Source organism: Colossoma macropomum, unplaced genomic scaffold, assembly GCF_904425465.1.
Source record: "Colossoma macropomum unplaced genomic scaffold, Colossoma_macropomum, whole genome shotgun sequence".
Lineage (NCBI taxonomy): Eukaryota > Metazoa > Chordata > Actinopteri > Characiformes > Serrasalmidae > Colossoma > Colossoma macropomum.
This window is the reverse complement of record NW_023494790.1, coordinates 29,729,537-29,750,790: the sequence shown is the minus strand read 5'-3', so window position 1 is coordinate 29,750,790 and position 21,254 is coordinate 29,729,537. Positions and strand designations below refer to the sequence as shown.

The 21,254-nt window shown below is 39.4% G+C and overlaps 1 protein-coding gene across 1 annotated transcript in view; it reads right to left on the bottom strand.

Moving 5' to 3' along the window:
- The window catches only part of mpp3b (membrane protein, palmitoylated 3b (MAGUK p55 subfamily member 3)), a 29,623-nt gene extending 8,618 nt beyond the window's left edge, over window positions 1-21,005 (bottom strand). Inside the window, exons 1-11 of the mRNA XM_036571749.1 lie at window positions 20,848-21,005; window positions 12,747-12,871; window positions 12,489-12,607; window positions 9,760-9,837; window positions 6,780-6,860; window positions 5,395-5,532; window positions 4,511-4,592; window positions 3,526-3,611; window positions 2,548-2,622; window positions 2,142-2,338; window positions 405-469 (exon numbers count right to left, since the gene is read on the bottom strand). Of these exons, the coding sequence (XP_036427642.1) occupies window positions 405-469; window positions 2,142-2,338; window positions 2,548-2,622; window positions 3,526-3,611; window positions 4,511-4,592; window positions 5,395-5,532; window positions 6,780-6,860; window positions 9,760-9,837; window positions 12,489-12,607; window positions 12,747-12,783 (958 nt within the window). The 5' untranslated portion in view covers window positions 12,784-12,871; window positions 20,848-21,005. The remainder of the gene's footprint in view (window positions 1-404; window positions 470-2,141; window positions 2,339-2,547; window positions 2,623-3,525; window positions 3,612-4,510; window positions 4,593-5,394; window positions 5,533-6,779; window positions 6,861-9,759; window positions 9,838-12,488; window positions 12,608-12,746; window positions 12,872-20,847) is intronic.
- Window positions 21,006-21,254: the final 249 nt, after the last annotated feature.

Sequence of the window (21,254 nt, the reverse complement as noted above, 5' to 3'; positions counted from 1 at the left end):
AATATACATATATACATCTGCCTTTGTTGTGTTTGTGCGTCCATTTTTTTAAATGAAACACACACACACACACACACCCATGGGAAAAATGGCATGCGTAGTCTGGGTCAAATAACAGACGCTTAGAAAAGGAGGGGGTGAATATGGTTGGGGGCCTGGACAGAAGGGGATTAATCTAAGAATGTTTTGGCTTCCGTCTCGTTTTGGCAGCAGCAGGAAATCTGCCATATTCCTAAAGCCCTGTTTGCACTCTGGACTGGCCTGAGCATGCTGCTGTCAGATTAGAGGAAGTGAAAAAGATTTACACGGAGCTGTCACTGCTGCTGTGTGGACCGAAGGCTCATGAGTGGGTAGATAGACTGACTGTAATGTCGTCAGTCTGTTGGCATGTTGGTCTCACTTACAGGGTGGTGCTCTTGGTGACTTAGGACTCTGATAGGTGCCCATTTTCATCCTATGTGCCAGCCGCCTGCACAAAGAATTCAGAGGAAAACACAAAGACCTACATGTCAGTATTTGCTGTCTTGATGTACATTTTTGCTACATTTGTTTTCTTGGTGTTACATTTGTATTAAAGTGAGAAAAAATATATAATTTTCCCATTTTGTGTCAGAATTTTGTTTCTTTAGTTTTGTGCTGGAGCTAAGAGTCAGGCAGACATCTCATCAGTACTTGGTAAGCTAATCAGTAGCTGACAAGTATTGTAAGCTTATATCACACAAACTGCATACCTAAGTTGAGCTGCGAAGTAATCTCAAAATAGACTTGATTATGTGGCTTCTAACATTCTATGATGTAGAGTAAAAGTTCATTCTCACTCTTAAAAATGATGGTTCTTCTAGGGTTGTTTAGTAAAGACAGTGTTTCTATATAGAACCTTAAACACACCACTTGCAAGTTTAAAGGGTTTGTTGCATAGTGAAATAGTTCTTCAGATTGATGGAGAATGTGCTGTATATGGCTTTATATATAACCTTTTGAAAATGGTTCTATACAGCACCAAAAAATGTTCTTCTATTATTACAAGCTTGACATTGTGACAATAACAGAACAACTCCTACTGGTGCTCTATAAAACCATGCTAAGAACCATTAAGGCATGTAAATCCTAATTACTTTACTGAAGAACCCTTGATGAACCTTGATCAATCTTTTTTTAAGAGTGATGGCTAAAACATATAGCAGCCATCTTGAAGCCTGAACTTTGTCTGCAGTTACTTTGTCCATCACTAAAAAAGGAAACGTTGGACACTTACTTGGGGAAAATTGTATTTTTTTTCCGTTTCTTTAAAGGGCATCTATCATGCTCATTTTTAATGTTCATAATTTTATTTTGGGGTCTACTAAATAGATTTACATACTTTAATGTTCCAAAAACAAAGCTCAGTGCACTCTGACTGTTCAGCTCACCCACTCTGCTCTGATTCATCAGCCGCCAGAGCGGTTGAATGTGGTAGTTGTATCCTACTACTAGTTCCGCCCCTGTCTTGCAGTCTGCAGACAGACCTTCTTTCCTGAGCAGCTGTAAACACTGCTGTGGCTATTCTTACAATGGTGTATGTTCTGCCGTATCAGTTTGAGCCAGAGTTCGAGCCTGAAAGTCAGGAACAAACTCTTCCCAGCCTCTACTAGTTGCTGTGTGTCGTGTGAGGGTGGGTCAAGCTTGGCGGTAGGTGGGAAATAAGGATTGTATTACAAGATTGCATCATCTTGTACCAAAGGAAAAGGGCTGGAATTCCAATGAGGCGTTTCTGAGAAAAGTGGTTTCTGAGGGTTACTCCTTCTGGGATGTACTTTGAGCTTTGTCACTTTGCAGACCATTCACATGCACAAAAAGTTATATAACACACTAAAGGAAAGGGGAAAACCCAGAAAAGCATAATATTTTTCAGATCAGATCAGCCAAAATAAAAATAATAAATTGGCCGATTACAGATTCCAATCATGGCTGATTCTGATCTTGGCTGATTCCAATTGTGTATCCCTATTTTAAATGTCCTTTTTTGGTATTGCATTTGTTTTCTTGGTGTAATATTGTGACTACTGCAGCTTATGTCTGAACAAAACCTTGTCAGTCTAAAAAGTCAAAAATCAACGCCTAGATGGCTGTTATCACCATAGCTCCAGTATGAAAGAGCAAACCTCTCCTGGAATTGTCTGGAAGGGATAAGGCCGGCCCGCAGGTTGCTGTCCCCGACACGTTTAGCCTGCCACCATGTGGAGTCATCCTGACTGACCACCTGCAGGATGTCACCTTGCTGGAAGGGTAGTCCTGCCTCCTGACAGGGCGTGGCCTTGTCCTCAAATGGAGAGTAGTCAAATAAGGCCCTCAAATAGACCTTTCACAGGAATCAGAATAGATATGAGCACACTGCAAAGGTCAACAGGTATTGTGAGAAATGCTGAGTAAATACTATAAGGACCCAACAACACCTCCTGTGGAATTTTAATTAAACTTGCTGTTGTGCCCAGTGACCTTTGTCAACAACTGCTTTTGACCTTGAATTGTTGAAAGTGGTTGTGGATTGTAAACAACAATGTTACTCACCGTACTCTCCTTGAGTTTGTCCTCCTCCTTGATGGCAGGGATGATTTTCAAAGTGATGGAGCCCTGAGATTGAGACTGCAGCCACAGAAAAAAAACAGAGCTTACATCTTTTCTCTTAAAGGAATAGTTCAGCAATAAAATATGCCATTTACACTGTTTTCTCTTCACCCCAATACAGACAGTAAACAAAACTGCATTTTTCTTGCCAGTTCACATATGTTACTTAAATATATTACATCTACCATCTATGAAATTGTTAAATATGGTGCACATTTGCCTTTTATGTTATGTACTTTATTGATCCTACAAAATCACTTTGTTCAGCATTTGCACTTAAAGCTAGAAAAAGTGGATATTCTGTTCCTCTTGGCCACAGTAATACACCTGGACCTTAATATATAGAATCCACAGTTTTTATCGCAATAACAATATTGGACAGAAAAATCTTATTTAGATATTTTGTTCAGCCCAAATTGTTCCGCCATAGTCATTAGCAAACAAAATCAAAACTCTGATTTTTTTCCACAGAGGAATAAATGCCACAATAAAACACATTATACAAAAAACTGAATTAATTAATATTTTAAACTCTTCACAGTTGTCTTTCAAAGAGCACAGAGAAATATATTAAATTAGCCCTGGGCAAACTGCAACCTAAATCATCAGACAGTTGCCTTTTGTGTTGAGATATTAAGTAATCCCAAATATACTTTCATTTTTAAAAGACAGATAAAATTCAAACATAAAAATTGGTGTTACTACTGTTTTTAACTGTGCAGCATATTTTTGACCATTTTCAAAGATAAATGCATGCAACACGATTTGTGTATAAAACAGTAAATTATATTTTTCACCAAACTATTCCTTTAATCAAAAAGCATGCATACAAATCTGGCCCATGTGCTTCAGTACAACTATTCTGAGAAAATTAGAGTTGATGTAAGACAGTCTCAGGCTGCAGCACGCAAGAGTACGTACCAAAATTTGGCTGATCTCATCGGGTCGCTTATGGATGATTAGGTTTCCGTTGACTTCCCTCAGCTCGTCCCCCACATGCACCAGCCCTGTAGGCACATTCAGTCAGCTATAGCTACTGCAATACACGCTCATTGCACACACACTGGAGCCCAGACTGGACACGACCTTTAACGTTTAAAGGGCAATCAGCCATCTGGTGAAGAGGATGCCAGACGCAATCTAAATGGGATTTCTTATTAAGTTGCACTCAGGCTGAAATACATTTAGCAGGACAAACGGCAAGACCAAATCATTTCATTTCATGATCTCTTATGATGAATTGAATTTCCATGTTACTGATGAGCTCCATATATTATCAATGTAATCTGAAATCGGAGGGCATGGGCATAATCTGAAGGATTGTTAAACTCGTGGTCACTAAACTCCATCTGTCGCTTGGAAAGTTGTATTTTGCATTAGATTATTCGTTCAAATTTTGTTCTGATCCTGTTTTGATTGCATAAAGGCTATATATAGCATGGATGTAAGAAGTTTACACATTACATCACATCATTTTTCAGTTAGTCATTTTCACTGCATGCTGTTGCTGTCCAAAAGAAAAATGTTTCTCCAAAATAGTAACTTTACAGGAAAAGAAAAAAAGTTATTACCTTTTGATGCAACCTAATGCAACATGAATTTATTACAAGTCATTTTGGAGCATTTCTATTGGTCTTATCAAGAAATTTTCACACAATGTAAAGAACAGCTGCCATATTCAAATGATGTAGAAAAATAAAAATCAACAAAAATGGACAGAGACAAGTTCTATACTTCTGCATGTCCTCCAAATTTCTCTCTGGATTTTTCTTCACTGGAATCTGCAAGCTGTTTGTCACTACCTTTGCAATCTGGTCTTAGTGTAGGGAAAAGGGGGAGTAGGGCTAAAGTAAAAAAATACAGGAATCATAATGTTGAAGGGTGAAGGAGGCAGGCAGTCACTCACCACTGCGGTCAGCAGCGCCACCCCTCATGATCCTAGCAACCACCACTGCCCCGGTTACCTCATCCCTGCGGATGGTTGCCCCCTGAACAGTAAAATCAGCTCAAATCAGGTCACATAACATCACATTAATATCTCAGTGTGCTACTTGGTAGTAGACCAAGAGAGGATACAGCACTGCTACCCTAGATAGTTCAAGATTTGGACCATTTCTTTTGGCCCATTTGTCATGAAATGGTCATACAATGTAAAGAGCAGCTTTCAAATGATGTAAGATTTTGATATGACTGTGACAATTTAGTCCTCATATCCTACATTGTTCTTGTATATAACATTGTTCAGGTCCACTTCTGACATTTATGTGGGTTCATGTACTAAAAGCAGTTATAATTACCATTTTCCAACTTTATCGTTTTGAAATAAATACTTTTTAGTTCCTCTGCCTTTAAGACCAATATACATGAAAATGAGCTCTCTTCTGACTGGCTGCCCTCTTTTCTGAGTCATTTAAAAAGCAGCCTTGCCTGAGAATGGGTGGGGCTAAACTGCTGTGGAACTGTGTGGACAGGGAACTGAGTAGTAAACAATGTTTACATACTACATCAAACTCCTATTTTAAAGAACACTGGCACTCCATGATATGGCCCCTTTAATACATCTACTGTCAGCAGTGCTACAAACTAATATGCCTTTAATGTAATAGGATGCAAGATCATATTAGTATTATTCAATTGTTCAGCTGTTAAACAAAAGATGCACAGTGTCCATCCCATATTGCATATCACTGGACATGAGTGTACTGCTTCCATCACTGATGTTTAGTGGTTGACCGCTGAGCGTAATGTGATGGTGTGGTCTGGGCTCTACTGACTCTTTCTAAGACTCACCAGCGGTTCCTTATTCTTCACCAGACGGACAATCTTGACTGACTCCTCCTCTAGCTCATCGTCCAGGTCGTCCGGCAGTGGGGGCAGCACAGGGTCAAAGTTCTTCTGTGCCACCGTGTCATGAACCGTTAGCACAGCCTGGAACACAGACATAGACGTACACATACCCAGGGGGAGGGGCGCAAAATGGAGACCCAGAATCAAATCTGACATGCTCGACTGTTGCCAAGGACAAGAGAGATAGAGAAATAAGTGAGAGAGTGACAGAGAGAGAAAGAGAGAGGGAAGAGACAGATGGAGAGAGAGAACAAAGGAGAAAGAGGGAGAGACACAGAGAGAAAAGAGACAGATAAAGAGAGACAGAGAAATAAGGAGAGAGAGAGAGTGAGAAAGAAATAGAGAAACAAAGTGGAGGGGAGAGAAAAAGAGGGCGAGACAGAGAGACAAAAAGAAAGAAGGGTAAGTGAGAGAAAAATAGAGGAAAGGTAAGAGATGGAGAGAGAAAGAAATGAAGAGGGAGAGAGAATGAGAAAGAAAGAAGGTAGTGGAAAAAGATGAAAAAAGAGACAGAGAAATAAGGAGAGAAGGAAAAGGGAGGAAAGAAAGAGAGAAAGAAAAAGGCTCAATGAGAGAAAAGAGAGGAGAGAAGAGACAAAAAGAGAGAGAAGATGGTGAGAACAAGAAAGAAAGAAGGTTGAATAAGTGAAAGAAAGAGAAAATGAGAGGGTGGAGAGAGAGAAAGAAAGGAGAGAAAGGGAGTGAGGAAGACAGAAAAAAAAGGGAAGAGACTAGGAGAGAAAGATCGAGAAATAGGGAGAGAGAGAGAGAGAAGGAGAAGGAAGTGTGTGAGGGGGATACAGATAGAGAAAAAGGGAGGAAAAGAGAAGAGGGGAGGCAGCGGAAAAAGGGGGGAAGAGAAAAAAAGGAAGGGGAAGAAAGAGAAAAAAGGAAAAGAAACAAGCAAGAAAAGAAAAGAGAAAAAGAGAGAGAGACTGAAAAAAACAGTAAAGAGAGAATGGAGAAACAGATGGAGGGAGACAGAGAGAGAGAGAGAGAGAGAGAGAGAGAGAGAGAGCATGGAACCAAAAGGGATATGATGCCTTAGGCACAGTGAAAATGGGTCTATTAGGAGCTCATAAATATGTCTTTAAATGGCATTTCTTCATACCACACACCATAAAACTAAATCTAATTACATTTAATCACTTTAATCCCTTTAATGACAGCGATTATACAGGAATGTCTGTCTGCTGGCATTAAAATCTCTATGTGAGGTGAAAGAGCTACACCTCTGAAATAATTGCACACAACTAAATTTGAAAGAGAACAATGGATACGTGCCCATGAGAGTGTTTGTGTGTGTGTGTGTGTGTGTGTGTGTGTACCTTCACATGTGGAGTGGTCAGAAGCATAAGCAGCTCTTTCTCGTCTCCTTCCAGTGGCCCATTCTGCAGCTCCTCGGCCACCTGTCAATCACAGCCACAATGCTTTGACACATACACAAAAGAGAACATATGGAGCCTTCTTCCCTCAGTCCAGAGCGATAAGCTAAATAGTTTATTACTCAAACATTTTACATTTATACACAGATGTTTCAACCAAACTTCCAAACCTCTCCTAATTTTAAAAGTACAGCTTTTAAAACAGCTAATTAATTTTTACAGCTAATTAATGTTTCAACATATCATACAATCAGAATTCACATAATTTTACATATTTCACTTGACGAGGCTGCTGAATGGGGCTCGAGCTTTGACGGGTGAAGAATGAAGAGTGATGTATTGAGAAAATCATTTCTTTTCATTCCGGATCAGCTGAATGTGATCTTGTTCCTCTTTCCACACGGCCGAATTTGACTTATTCGCCAGTTTCTTATGTGAATTTTCTGTTCCACCTTAAATGATGCAGCGGTTATCTTAAACAGTGTACTGACGCACAAATGTAACTGCAGCACCACTTAAGGTGGAACAGCAAATTTAAATAAGAAACAGGCAAAAAAGAAGCCAACTTCAGCTACATGCAATTTCCCCAACATTCTGTGAAAAATATTGTTTACTATTGAAATTTTTGTTTCTTGTACTTTTGTTTTAAACTCTTGTTTGTTGCAGCCCAAATCATGAAGAAAATTAAGAGTTTGCTTTTTCCATAACAGAGTTGGAGTGCCGAGCAGTGCAGTATAGAGACAGACATGTGCAAAATGTTTTTATCAGCGACTGGTGAGCAGCGTTGGATTGTCATAAAGCTGGTAAACAAACTTGCTGTACTAAAATTTAACAAGTGCTTAGGTAAAAATGTCCCTTGAGCCAATTACAATTAAAAAACACAAGTCAACCCTAAGCATTTTGGCCTTGTTCAGACTGCCAGCCCAAATCCAATTTTTGGCATATCCACATTATATAAGATATCCAGATAATTTCTGATAGTCTGGACAACAAAAACCACATGAAATCCGATTTTTACAATTCGGACCACATAAAACCACATTTATAAGTGTTTTGAAATGCGATTCCAATCGGATTTTTACAGACGCCTCTCTGGACACTCTGGCCGCTCAAATCAGATTTCAAAGTGTCTTTTGCATCACTCGCAAACAGCTATGATGTCAGATCCAGAGTAACGGAAATGCTAGGATTCAAGAAAAGTGCCAAAGATTCATGCTTACGCCTGAGAATTTTAAAGAGTTTGGAGGGCAAGATGATGCACCTCAATCTCTCCTGCATCCGCTAATGAAATTCTCATCATTAGCATAGCTACATAGTAGACGCCTACGTTGTTACCACAGCAACCCATGCAGATAGGTTGGTGATGTCTGGACACACAAATCCAATCTGATCACTTGCAAATAACAGTAAGGACAGTCGTTTTGAGATACAAACCCAATTTGCTTGCAGCCTTTGACTCTCATAGTCACTGGCCAAGAGTCAACCGCAACTCCCAGACACGTTAGAGTCAAAGAATTCATTCCTTAGGAATCGACTCCCCATTGTTAATACGTTACAAAAGTGGTCGCTCGCAGTACAAGAGGAGGAGGGAACGCACTCGCCCTCGGCTGGGCCTCAGTGATGCTTTTCTGAGAACGTAATGTATGTAAACTCTGTCAATTGCTCTGCCTGGATAGAATCTTTGTTTTAAAACTGTATTGTATTGTCATTCTTTTTTGTTGTTCCAAGCTATGTGGTCTTTATCTTGCTAACTAGCAAGGTAGCAAAGTAAAGTAATATAGTTTTATTAGTCTGTTCAGTTGAGTGAAATATTTGAGTGTTTTATTGCTATGGCATATAAACAGCTTTGTCTATTTCTTCAGGTTTGATGCATCAGTGTGAAAAGATTTCCAGGCTCTGCTGTTAAAGTTGACACTTCTGTTGATTGGTCACCCGCTCTAAAGGCTCCTCAAGACACTTCACTGGAGCTAATAAAGTAATGGCATTGGGATTCCCACACGGGGAAATGGCATGGCCGAGTGGACAAGGGCATCTTAAAACAAGTAAATGAAAATGGCAGCTAGAGATGGGGAGTCCTTAGACTCCAACATGTCTGGGAGTCATCTCTTGGCCAATGAGTTTGACTTCAACTCGTCAACTCTGTCAAGACGTCTGGTAGTCGGCATGAGTCTGAGCACCGTGAGTTTGTTCAGTTACCAGCTGCTCAGTAGCTGATAAAGGCGCAAAATTTTTGACATGTCTGCCTCTACACTGCACCACTCTGCACACTAACTCTGCTACGGAAAACAGTACAAGGAACAATAATCAAAATTAAAAATAAACGTTTTTCACAGAATGTTTTGGAAAAGAGGATGAAGGGGCTTCTTATTCGCCAGCTTCTTATTTAAAATTCTGTCCCACCTTAAATGGTGCTGCACTTACATTCTGGTGTCTTGTGAAAAGGTGAAGCTATTGTTCAGCTGCTCCAGAATGAAAGCTTTACTTTAAATCTGATGAAGTGCTTAATGGTTTAGAACTATGGTTTAAGAACTACAACTGCAGTAATTATTTTCTCAGTACATCACTCTGAGCTTCCCCTTCGTCCAGTAGCCTGCTTGAGCTTGCACTCCCTTTGGAAGTCTTTTTATGTGAAATAGGTAAAATGCAAGATGTGTTCAAACATTACTCAGCTGTAATCACTGTGTATGTAATTGTATCAGTATAATCTGTAGCCACTCAAAAAATTGGGTACGCTGCTTTGGGTGGCTATATCTCTGCTATATCCATTTATCAATGGCTCTGATACTGCCTTGGTTAAACTTACCTGGAGTCAAGGAATTGAGTCCAGAATTGATGATCCAATGTCAAGAGTCAAGAGTCGGAGTCGACTATGGGTGGCTAGTAAGCTAAATGCTCATTTTATAAAGTCTGAGAATACACTTACATCCTCTGCAAGACAGGCGGCGCTGTGGAGAACTGGGGTAGGGCTCTGATGTTCATACTGTCTGAGACGCTCATGGATCTGTGAACAACAAAAGCAACAGATCAGTGATCACAATGACCCAGACAGACACAAACAGGGACAAGACGTGGATATATAACCCGTAGTTCTAATGCTATTTCATATTCATTTTCCCTCCACCCGATCTGTAATGTAGACATACGGACGTCTGATTCCTAGTACTACAACGGTGAACAATTTTGACTCAGTAAATTTCTCTAGAAAGGTGCATTTCACACCAAACCACTCTGAAAGAGTTTGTTTACATCTAAACGGTTGAATGATTAATTAATTTTGCAAAATCAGTGGAGTTCCCCTTTAATCCCCTTTTACAAACATGATGTCAGGACAGATTTAGTTAAATTAGCTAATGGTTTGCATGTTAAATAGCTAACTAGCTACTAACTAATGACTAGCTAATGACTACACCTAGCTAACTAGAAGACCAGTCTGCTAACTTTACACAACCATTCATTAACCATTAGCTTTTACTTACAATGGTTCATGGTTTCCTGAAAAATTAGCAATCAGCATAGAGAGCGATAAAATGATAACACATTAGTTGAAAGCAGACTTGGAAATTAACAAAATACAACTACTCTCCTTATAATGTACTTGATTACATTTTTCCTTGAAATGGTACTTAAAAATGTAGTACAATTAAAAGCATAGTAATGTAACTTGTGTATCTCTAACAAACATTTCAATTTGGCTATTTTCATTCTAACCAATACATAGTGAAGAGACATCTCAGATTTTGAATCAATTTCCAACCTGATGAAGCAATTAGCTGGCTGGCTAACTAATCTTAGCTAAGTAGCTAGAGCTGGTTTAAGAGGAGCCTGGCCACTACCTATTTCCCTCATTATTGCAAAAATGCCAGAGGGCACGAATGAGCGAGTGAATGAGGGTGAATAGAATTAAAATAGTTTCTAACCATTTGTCCAGGACCTTCTATCAATTTAGTAAAATATGAGGATGTATTTCACAAAAAAAAACAAAGAAAACTTACTTGTATATATTGTTTTTTTCTACAGCAAATGAGTTTTGGCCAGTAGGACGCCAGCATTACTGCTACTGAATGCTGATTGGTTGGTGAGCTGAGGAGCTCAGTGTTTGAATAAAGTAGTTCATACTCACTGACGTCATGAATGTACATGAAGCACCGTTAGAAAGTCCTATAACTGGAGTTCAAAAGTACTCAAAAATATAACAGTAGTGTTAAAATATTTGCTGCTGTCTGTGTTCAGAAATGAATGCATTCTTCTATATAAAATTATTTAAACATGATTTTGCTCAAATGCTCCATATTAAACCCATTCATTTTGGACTCAGAAGACATTATTGGATAGCAGTTCTCCTCTATTGAATTCTCTGGTTAGGGTATATTAATGAGGAGCAGCTTTTTAGAAAGTCAGAGTGTCTGCTACAGACCGCACACGCCAGCCACACATGCACTGTCCATTCTGTGTAGAACATTATAAACATTATAAACAATTTTCCTTGTGTCGTCCGTTTTACCGCATGAATGGTAAAGCATGTGCATTTATTTACCCTCAGCAGTTATCTGACCTGTGATATACTTACTATAAAACGTGTAAGCAAATGTGTTTTATATTTATTGTTCCATTGTTTTACTGTTTATTTTCTTTCTAAAAAAGCACAACAGCTTTTTTTTTTAAACAAAAGCTGTTTAAGTAAACCCTGCTAGAAAAAACAGCATAGACCAGCATGCGTGGTCACCAGCAAAATCAGCATATGTTGTGTCTTGGATGCTGGTATGCTGGCCAGCACTAGATCTGCATAAACCAGAGACCACCTTAAACAGGTCAGTGCTGTTTTTTCAGCAGGGTAAGCTACTGGGTAGCTAGTAATCACAGTAAAACCTTGATCGCTGGACCTTCTTACTGTAAGGCAAATGTTAAATGTTAATGTGAATCAAAAAAAACATATTTTCCTTGTAACACATGGTATCAGGGAGAGGATCTGTGCAAGCAAAAATTGGAAGACACTTTAGAAGAGGGCAAAATTAATACATAACGCCACTTTTGTCATTTTAACGATCCCTGCTAGAAAAAAAAAACAGCATGGGTGGTCACCAGCAAAACCAGCATATGTTCTGGATGCTCGTATGCTGGTCATCCAGCAAGAGTATGCTGGGTGACCACCTAATCCAGCATATGTGTGTTTTGGATGCTGGTAACAGCAAGACTATGCTGGGTGACCACCTAATCCAGCACCAGATCAGCACTAGACCAGCATAAACCACATTAGATGAGCATAGAATTCATGCTGCTCTTTTCTGTGCTGTTCTTTTCAACAGGGATGATAAATCATGGTTAATAAGACAAAAGATATCAACTGTCAAGAAAAAAGTTCAATTTTAGATTCAGGTTGACTTTAACTCATGGAAATTATTTCAATTAAAAAAATAGTGATAGGCAGTTTTCTTTGTCAATACTTCTGCTTGTATTCAAGTGAATCACCAATATAGTAAGAGTAAGTAGTGCACTCTTTACACTGCTGGCTGAAAGTATATGACTTGTGCGGCCAATGGTTCCTCAAATCAAATAAAGGATTTAAGATTACAGCAGGGATTTCCAAGTGCAAGCAAGGAGTCAGAGGGTGTCTTTGTTATATGGAACTTGAATTCAGGCTTAGGCTATACGCACTCTCATTAGGTAGCTGAGGCTCCTCTCGCTGAAAACTTCTCGGAGGAAGACCAGATCCTCTTTGTGGTTGGCGTCCGGGTGCAGCTGAGATGTTAGCAGGGCTAGCATCTCGTGTAGGCCTGGACATAGAGCAGGGACACAGAGTAGCACATCACCCCCCTACTGTTCAGCACACTGATTCAGAAATAGAGCATGAGCATCATTATAAGTGATATCCAAGCAAAGCAGTAAGGAGAGTGGCCTCTCTCAGCCTCTTACCTGTGCTGGCTGACAGGACAGGCATGGCTTCTCTCATTAGAGCACAAGACAGGCAGGAACACACACAGGAGGTCTCCCTCTTTCTCCTTTCAGTCCCGCTCAGAGGATCACCTCATCTGACAGTCCTGCCAGCCACAAGCAGAAAAAGAGTGTTTCTGTGACTGGCTTCTACTGGCATTTCTTAACCATTTGACTGCCTCTGTATGGACATTTTTCCACTGGATATTCAAACACAAGAACAGACCCAAACTGACCCTTATGGTTCTAATTCATGTTACACCTGCTTTAGAGACAGCTGGAACCATCATTAACGATTTACACTGTTTCTGAGGTGCTTGAACACTTCTATTCATTAAGAAGTCGTATGCTCCAAACAGTTAACACACAACTGAGGCTTTCTGGCCAAAACATCACTTTTTCTTTGCAAAATGGTCAGAGCTTCACAAAACACTAAGCACAAGCCACAAAAGCAAACCTTTCCATCAAACACAACAACTGATAATCAGGTGAGTAAATTCATTCAATCACTCACTAAACAACAACCAAATTAACATAAAATATATATCATTATTGATGTTTATAGGTGCTGTACTACCTGCTGATATTTTACTGTAAACAGACTTAGAATTTGCAAGTTTCACAATGTGGAACCAGATGTATATTTCAGTGTAATATACTAACTGTATACTCACTGTAACAATGTCATCAATCATAGCATTTCCATGTCAGAAGGTGGAAGAAGGATGAAACCTAAAAGGTCGACACACTGTAGCGTTCATTATACACATTTTTAAAAACCTCAGTGGGTAGGTCTAACATTTTATAAAGCTATTACACATCTTCTACTGACAAATACTGTCACCGGCCTCCTGTTTATCATCATTTGGGACAATGTTGCTTTCCACTATTCTCACCTTTTTCAGTGAGTATGGAAAAAAGCGTAAAATATAGTGTCTCTGGTAGAACAGCAGGTACATCTGTCACTTTGTTAATCAGTTTTATATGATATCAGTCTTACCTGTTACCTATTTCTCATCTGATAAACACCTGTCTAAAACCTCTTTTATTGATGTTTACATAAACAACTGATGATGACAGATTGTTGAGTTAACTGTTAAGTTATTCACATGGGGGCTGAAGGTATTTATGACTATGACTATTTTCTCTAAGCTGTCACTACATGATTTTGCACAGTTATCCAATGAACTTGTGTTTTTCTATGAGATCTGAGTTCATTGTTCGGTAAAAAGTGTGTGAAAAATGAGTTAAAGCAATGCAAATAAAAAAAAAACATCTGCTTTGCTTAAAAAAGTGATAATGAAGATTAAGTCAACCCCAGTTTTTTAAATATACTTTCAATTATTTTAGCAAATGAGAGAAACTGTAATTATCTTTATCTGTAATTATCTAATTTCACTTTCACAACTACAATAATTGGTGTCCTGAGTTTCCAAATGATTACTGAATGATGTTAGAAGGAAGGATGATGTAACACAGTGGTAAACATGTCCCTGTCCTGAATTTTTTGGAACATGTTGCAGAGATCAAATTTATAAGAAACATATATTTACAAAAAACAAAGTTACATAATTGGATCTTTCTTCTTTGTACTGTTTTTAATTGAATACAGGTCAAAAAGGACGTGCAGATCATTGGTGTCTGTTTTCATTTACATTATTCCTATTGTCGCAACTTTTGAAATTGGGTTTGTATAATAAGGTGGGTAATATTGTTAAAAGAAAGAATGATCAAATGAAATTACATGAGAAAGAACTAATACAAGTCTATAAAGCAAGTCTTTCAGCAAAATAAAAAGAAAACTGCTTTCTAAAAGCGAGATGCTGTTCTCATGGTCAGCATGAATGTGGACAACACAATGTGTGAAGTCAGGAGAAATGTGATCAGCTGAAAACACTCCCAAGAGTCTTCCAAGTCCCCATGGCATCAATAATCAATACCTCATCACTGCTTTTCTTCCCAGCTCCTTTTAAGAGTTTCATGATTCAAACAACTGTAAAAGGCCCAGGGTTTTTATGTTTTACTGCAACTATCATGCACAATCATCAGGCGATTTAAGGCAAATGGCCTTAATGCACTCTTTATCATGCACTCATTGTGCTGCTATATTGACAAGGCTTGTTTCCAGGAAAACACAAGTGAACACCAGCAGTCTGTAATGACACGGCTTTGCCTGGCACTGGAAACATAATGAAAAACAAAGAAAAAACATAATGAAAAAGTAAAAAATGACCTTCATGGGGATAAATTTTGGACAAAGCATGAAGGGCTGATATGGTTCTGGTAACATGTTCTACACAGCTGCCTGTGTGTGACATTGTTTGTGATTTTTTTAACAACCCAGTATTCCCAGGGTCCTATATATATTCCCAGGGTCCTGTGTTCCCTCATTGAAATTTTCATGGAAAATAGATTTGCGTTTCCAAGTTGCCTCAATCATATTTCCCCAACATGAAAATAAGAGTAATTTCTTCACTTCTGGTAAATATACATATTCTGATGTTTTATATTCAGTAAATAAAACAAAGAACTCTGAGAACATAAAACCCTGGGAACATAGGGCCTTGAGTACATAGAAACCTAGGAACATAGAACCTCAGTAACACAGGGCATTATGAACATAAAACCAGAGGAAAAAAAGGGAATTGAGTACATAGAAACCTAGGAACATAGAACATTGGGCATTGGGAACATAGAACCCTGGACAGATAGAACTCTGGGAACATCACTATGCTCCCGTAGCTAACCTACATTTGTAGACCTTTTTGTGTCTGTTTTTTCCACATCTGCTATTGCCACTACTAAGTAAAAAATCTTTATACCAGGTTCTTTATTTCATAATCACTATCTAAAAGCTGTCTAGCTGTCTTTGTTCATTGAGGGAAAATACAATTAACATGCATGATATATGGCTCACTAGCTAAATAGCCAGCTTGCGTATAAAGAATTTAGTCAGTACAGTTTGAGTAGGTCAGTATTTTTGCATTGCTTCCTTTCACATATTTGACTCCATAGCCTACATTCTTGGTAAAAGTGAAGGTATCTGATTCTTCATCCAAAAAATGTAGGCCTACACTTTCAGAGGAAGAGCAATCTCATGGCTTCTGAAAAATTTAATGCAACCTATAAAACGCAGAGGATTAGGCTTGATATTCAGAGATCTGATGAGTTTCTCTATCTGTCTGTCCGTCAGAACCACACTGTTTCATTAGTAGCACTAACTTTATGCTTGTTTAGCGCTTCTTTTCATCCAGGACCAAATGCAGCCTTCGCACAGACATCCCTTTTTCAGTAATCCATATTGATTTCCTCTGAAGACTCCAAAGACTCTCTCTCTCACTCCCTCTGTCTAACTCTGTCTCTGATTAGAAAGTGCGATGAAGAGATTACGCTGCTGAGCACCGTGCTCTGTCGTGTTACTGTTACAACTGGAGGATTTCAATTCTTTAGCATTTCATCAGCTTGGTTCATTAACATCTGTCCTCCATCAGGTGAATATGTTGTTATCTCTGCACATCTTGAAGCATCTTTACTCCACTGCCAATCAGATCAAACCATGCATAATACAGAGGTTTTATGCCATTCATTTTCACTAATGGCTCAAAAGGCCAGAAAACCTTTCTGTTTGCTGCCTTCAGTGAATCCAATTTGTTGAACGTTCATATGCACAAGGCCATTTCATCTAGATTTGATAGATACAGTTGGGCAGCTCAAAAGAAGTGCATTCTTTTTATCTTTCCTTTAAATTGTAATATTTTTTCCAATGTTTTGCAGAGTTCACTCTGAAAAATGAAGGTGCTTAAATGGTTTTGGCTTGATCATATAGCTCTAGGAAAAGTGGCATAGAAACTGTACATTATGTGGAGTTTCTTTAAATGGGAGTTCTGGCCTAAAATAGAGTTTAATATGTTATGTGTTGTGTTGTGTAGTATTCTGTGGCGCAGCACTATATCCTACAGCTTTGTTCGTTTGAGAGAACTCATGAATTGTATATTCTTGTCATGGCTTTGTTCATCATTGTACTCTCACTACAATACCCAGCATGCATTACGCAAATGTATCACATAACCATCATGGATCCCTGTGTTAACCAATCCTGGCTGCTAGCCTAGCAGCATGCACAGCAACATTCATGTGCCCTAGAGTTGCTGTATTTATAGGAACAAAGTTAATATGTAAGCTATGAAGTTTTAACCTTGATTGCTGCACCAAACTACACGACACAAACATCACTATGAGAATTCACTACAGACACTATAGACACAGTGACCCAGCGTCTTTCCTTTGAACGGTTCTCATTAGACCTCTGAAGTTGTGCATTTTTGTCCTCTAAAGTCATCGAAGTTTTGTCCTATATACATTTTTCTACTGAATGTCACTGGATCCTCTAAATTACAAGGCTATTAAGAAGCCAAAATATATGAAAATTGAAATATCTGTCCTCAGGGGCGTCATCAGGGGTTCAAGGATGGGGGGCTGAGCCTGTTCTAGTGGGGTCCAGGGGCCCCAAAATGTTTATAATGCCCTTTTAGAGTAGCAACAGCCACATCAGCCGTGTTAGGTATTTCATGAAATGGCTATTTGATCAAACTGGCACACAGTGGATCCGTCTCTTCATAGTTTGTATTAAGCACAGAGCCAGGATAACAAACACTATATCCATCCAGATCAAGCAGGTACTGAAATCAAGCAATGCTGTCTCCTCTCTCTTAGATACAATCAGAAAGAGTGTGATTTTGCTCTGTAGGCATGTTTAATAAGCTGGGTGACATAATGCCATGGTCATGGTGACAAATATTGTATTTTTTCAGTTAAGTTAAAATTAATTCAACTCTCCCTCATTTTCTTCTATATCACTAACCTCCACCAGATCTGCTCCCCCAGTGCTGTCAGTCTCCTTCAGCTTCTTTCTCTCCCTCTCATTAATTTTATTAAACTCAGATTTACAAGAACTCAAGGAAATAATGAAGTATTTTTTTTTTAAGTTGGTATAAATCTTCTCATCTGACTGGCCTTCAACAGAGCTGCTGCCTCTTAATTTGCATCTACAAGGCTGAGGAATTAAAGATACAAAACTGTGTTATGACGAATTTTTCACACAAAGCTAAAGTTTGAATTTTTCCGTTACACCTTAAATGCTGCAGCAGTTACATTCTGGCGCCTCGCCAAGCAACTATAGCATCATCCTTTATACTGACGTTAACTTACTGTAAGCAGCAATATGGCAAATACATATCATTCTATCCAAATACTCAAAAGAAATCTAAAAACAAAGAATACAAAGAGGTTTCAATAATGTTATTTTTATTCCTCTTGTTTGTTCACACTCTCGCACTCACTATAAAGTGAGGTTAAACCATAGACTCTATGGGTTAAACTAGTCGGCTTGTGAGCTAGTTAGCTAATGTTCGTGTTAGCCTAGCCCCTTTTCTTTACCTCACTTAAACCTTAGTTTAGTTTAGTTAACTAAAGTTAGCTAGAGTTAACAAGTAACCAATTAAAAAGATGCAGATATCCAGCTATATTAACCATAATTTGCCACAAATCCATATTGTAGGTGGATATATTTACTCTGTTTAACACTGTTTTACTCTGTATGTTATAGATTTTGAGCCCCTCCCCCAGCTCTGATATGATTGGCTTACAACGTATGCCGTCTGATATGATTGGCTGAATGTTACGTTAGTCAGTCTCTGGTATTACAGCAGAGGTAGCGCTGCATTAGAGCAGCAGTATTCTGGTGGAGCCAGAACAACCCGATAAAACATTTTTTGTGCATTATTTGAGGACAAATGCTATAAAATATTTAGGAGGGTTTTGTCATATTTTATGAGTGATTTCAAACATGTTTTTTAAACGATTATATGCCCTTCAGTTTCATGTATTTTGGTCTCTCCTCATTTAAAGAGATAGAGTCTGGTCTTGTGTGACTGGAAATAACTGCCTGGTGGTGTTGCAAAGATGGCTGTCAAGTGAACAGACTTTCCTTTGAGGACTTAGCTAGAAATAAATTTTAGTTTTTTTTTTTCTTTCAGTCTTTCTTCGTTTTATTTCTATTTTGTATTATTATTATTATTTTATTTAAACTGGTCTTGATCTGGACTTGGACTCACCTGGTCTTGAATACAACATATGGACAGGATCGTGAATAGTATGTTTTAAAACCTTAACAATGTTTACATATTTGACTCCCAAGCTTTCCAAAAAAGTGAGGGAAATTCAGTTTTCCATGACATGGGCCCTTTAAGATGGCTCCTGTGTAAATAACTTATTAGAAGTGCTACAGAATCAATAATAATAACAATAGTAATAAACATTATGATTAACGACCTTGTGCTGTCCCGGCTCTCTCCACAGGTACCGGGGGGCTTCCTCCTGGTTTCTTCCCAGGCTGAGTGACTAACGGGTGGCTCAGAGCTGAGCGTCAGGCCCTGCTGGACCACAAGGTCACCCTGCCATCACTCCGCCACCATCTGTCCCCTCCACCAGCAAAACCTCCTCTGGGCTCATTAGCACTGAAAGTGCAGTTTGTTTTCTCTGCTCATTTCTCCATTTCTTTTTCTCTGTTTGCGAGCATGTGTGCAAGTACATGTTAACATACGATGATGGTAGGAGGATAATAAACATCGCCAAGCTAAATCTCTTTGCATCCGATTAGTGTTTACATGGCATGGTTTGGAATTATCAAGTGTCTCCAGGGCCCACACTGAACCACAGATCAAACTGCATCTGAACAGAATGCACATCTGCCCGTCTAAGTTCACACCCTTCACACATGCAAAAGCATGCACATGCATCCTCACACACACACACACACACAAGCTGAAGTGACAACATAGATATTGAATGCATGGAAAAAAAAGCAAGGCATGGGAATTGTGGAAGGAATAAGAAGTGAGAAGGCTTGACAGAGTGACTTTTGCAGCTATGCAGCCTCTTTCTGCACTCCTTCATAAATCTGCCTGCGCTTGAGGAGTACTGTTCCTGTAGCATACAGTCCATTACCACAGACAATAATTTCCCTGCACTTAGAAAAGATCAGAAAACAGATTGATTCAAAACAGATTTTTATCAGAGAGCAAAGGGCAGGTGCTCCTTTAAAGGGCCCATATCATGGAAAACAGAGAGTCGCTGTAGTTCACACCCCAGTCCAACAAGTTCTTTTGCAAACTAGGCTGCAAAAACAGACCATTTAGAATCCATTGTTTTTGTGACGTCACAGATATCAACACGTACATTTATCCACCTATTCAGTCTACAGCATGTTTTTAACTCGTCACGTTCACGCTGAAGTTATAAGGAGTGTTTTAACCTGGACTACTTTTTGAATGAGGAACAATACAGGCCAGCCGATCATTATGGAGCCGATTAACCTATAACAGCCTGTATAATTGTAAGGGATAAAGAGAGGTTGTAAATGGCCATGTACAAATGGATTATGTTTGCTACATAAAATACACGTCAGTAGTGGACATAAGTTGAAAAAAAAATTAAAATGCAGGACATGGGCCCTTTACAGTAATACGTCCATGTTTTTTCAAACTAATCTCTATCGTTGTATCTGTATCACACAGTTGATTACCACAGATGATCATTTCTCTGTACTGTACTCTGTACATACTTATAATTGAAGCAATGGACATCAGTACCTGCCCATTAGCTCTAATTATGGATGTTTCAAGTCAACGGACAGGGAAATCTATCAACATCATTGTCTGTGGTAACTGATGATGTGCTATAGGTGCAGCAGATAGAGATTAAGCTGAAAAACACTGGAGTATTCCTTTAAGTGCATCCCGGTGGCAGGTGAAGCAGGTTTGGAAGGAGCGCTATGGGAACCCCGAGCCTCACCATTGCACCTCGGCAGCCGGTGGAGGAGTGTGTGTCAGGCTCTCTGCGCTGCGCTCCGTCAGAAGGCATGCCCACCGAAAAAAAGCAACAACGCTGGAGCATCACATCCCTTTTACACCAGCTCAATCCTTCCTCCTCTCCCCTCCCTGCCCTGCTGCTGCTCACTCTGTCTGCACAGCGGATTACACACCCAGCCACACAAGAGCCGAAATAAAGCCCCCAGATCTCTTACCTTTCACTGCCTCACTGTGTCTGCGCGCGTGTGTGTAAGGGGGTGTTTCCTCGTCTGATGGAAGCCCCCTCTGTAGAGATGTCTGCCACACTGCTCTTCATTCACTGTCTGTGTATGGCGTGGATGCCTACTCTACTGCTGCTGCGACTCCCTTCCCCCTCCTTTTCTCTCTCTCTCTCTCTCTCCCTCTCCCTCTCTCTCTCTATCCCCCTATGCGTTCTCTCTCTCTCTCTCTCTCTCTCTCTCTCTCTCTCTCTCTCTCTCTCTCTCTCTCTCTCTAGAGCAGGTTCTTGCTCTATCACCATCCCCCATGGTCCCTCTTCTTATTTCTCTCTCTCTCTCTCTCCCTCCCTTCTCAAGCTCTCTGTTCACTCTCCCCTCCTGTCTTTCTCTCTGTCCCTTGCTCT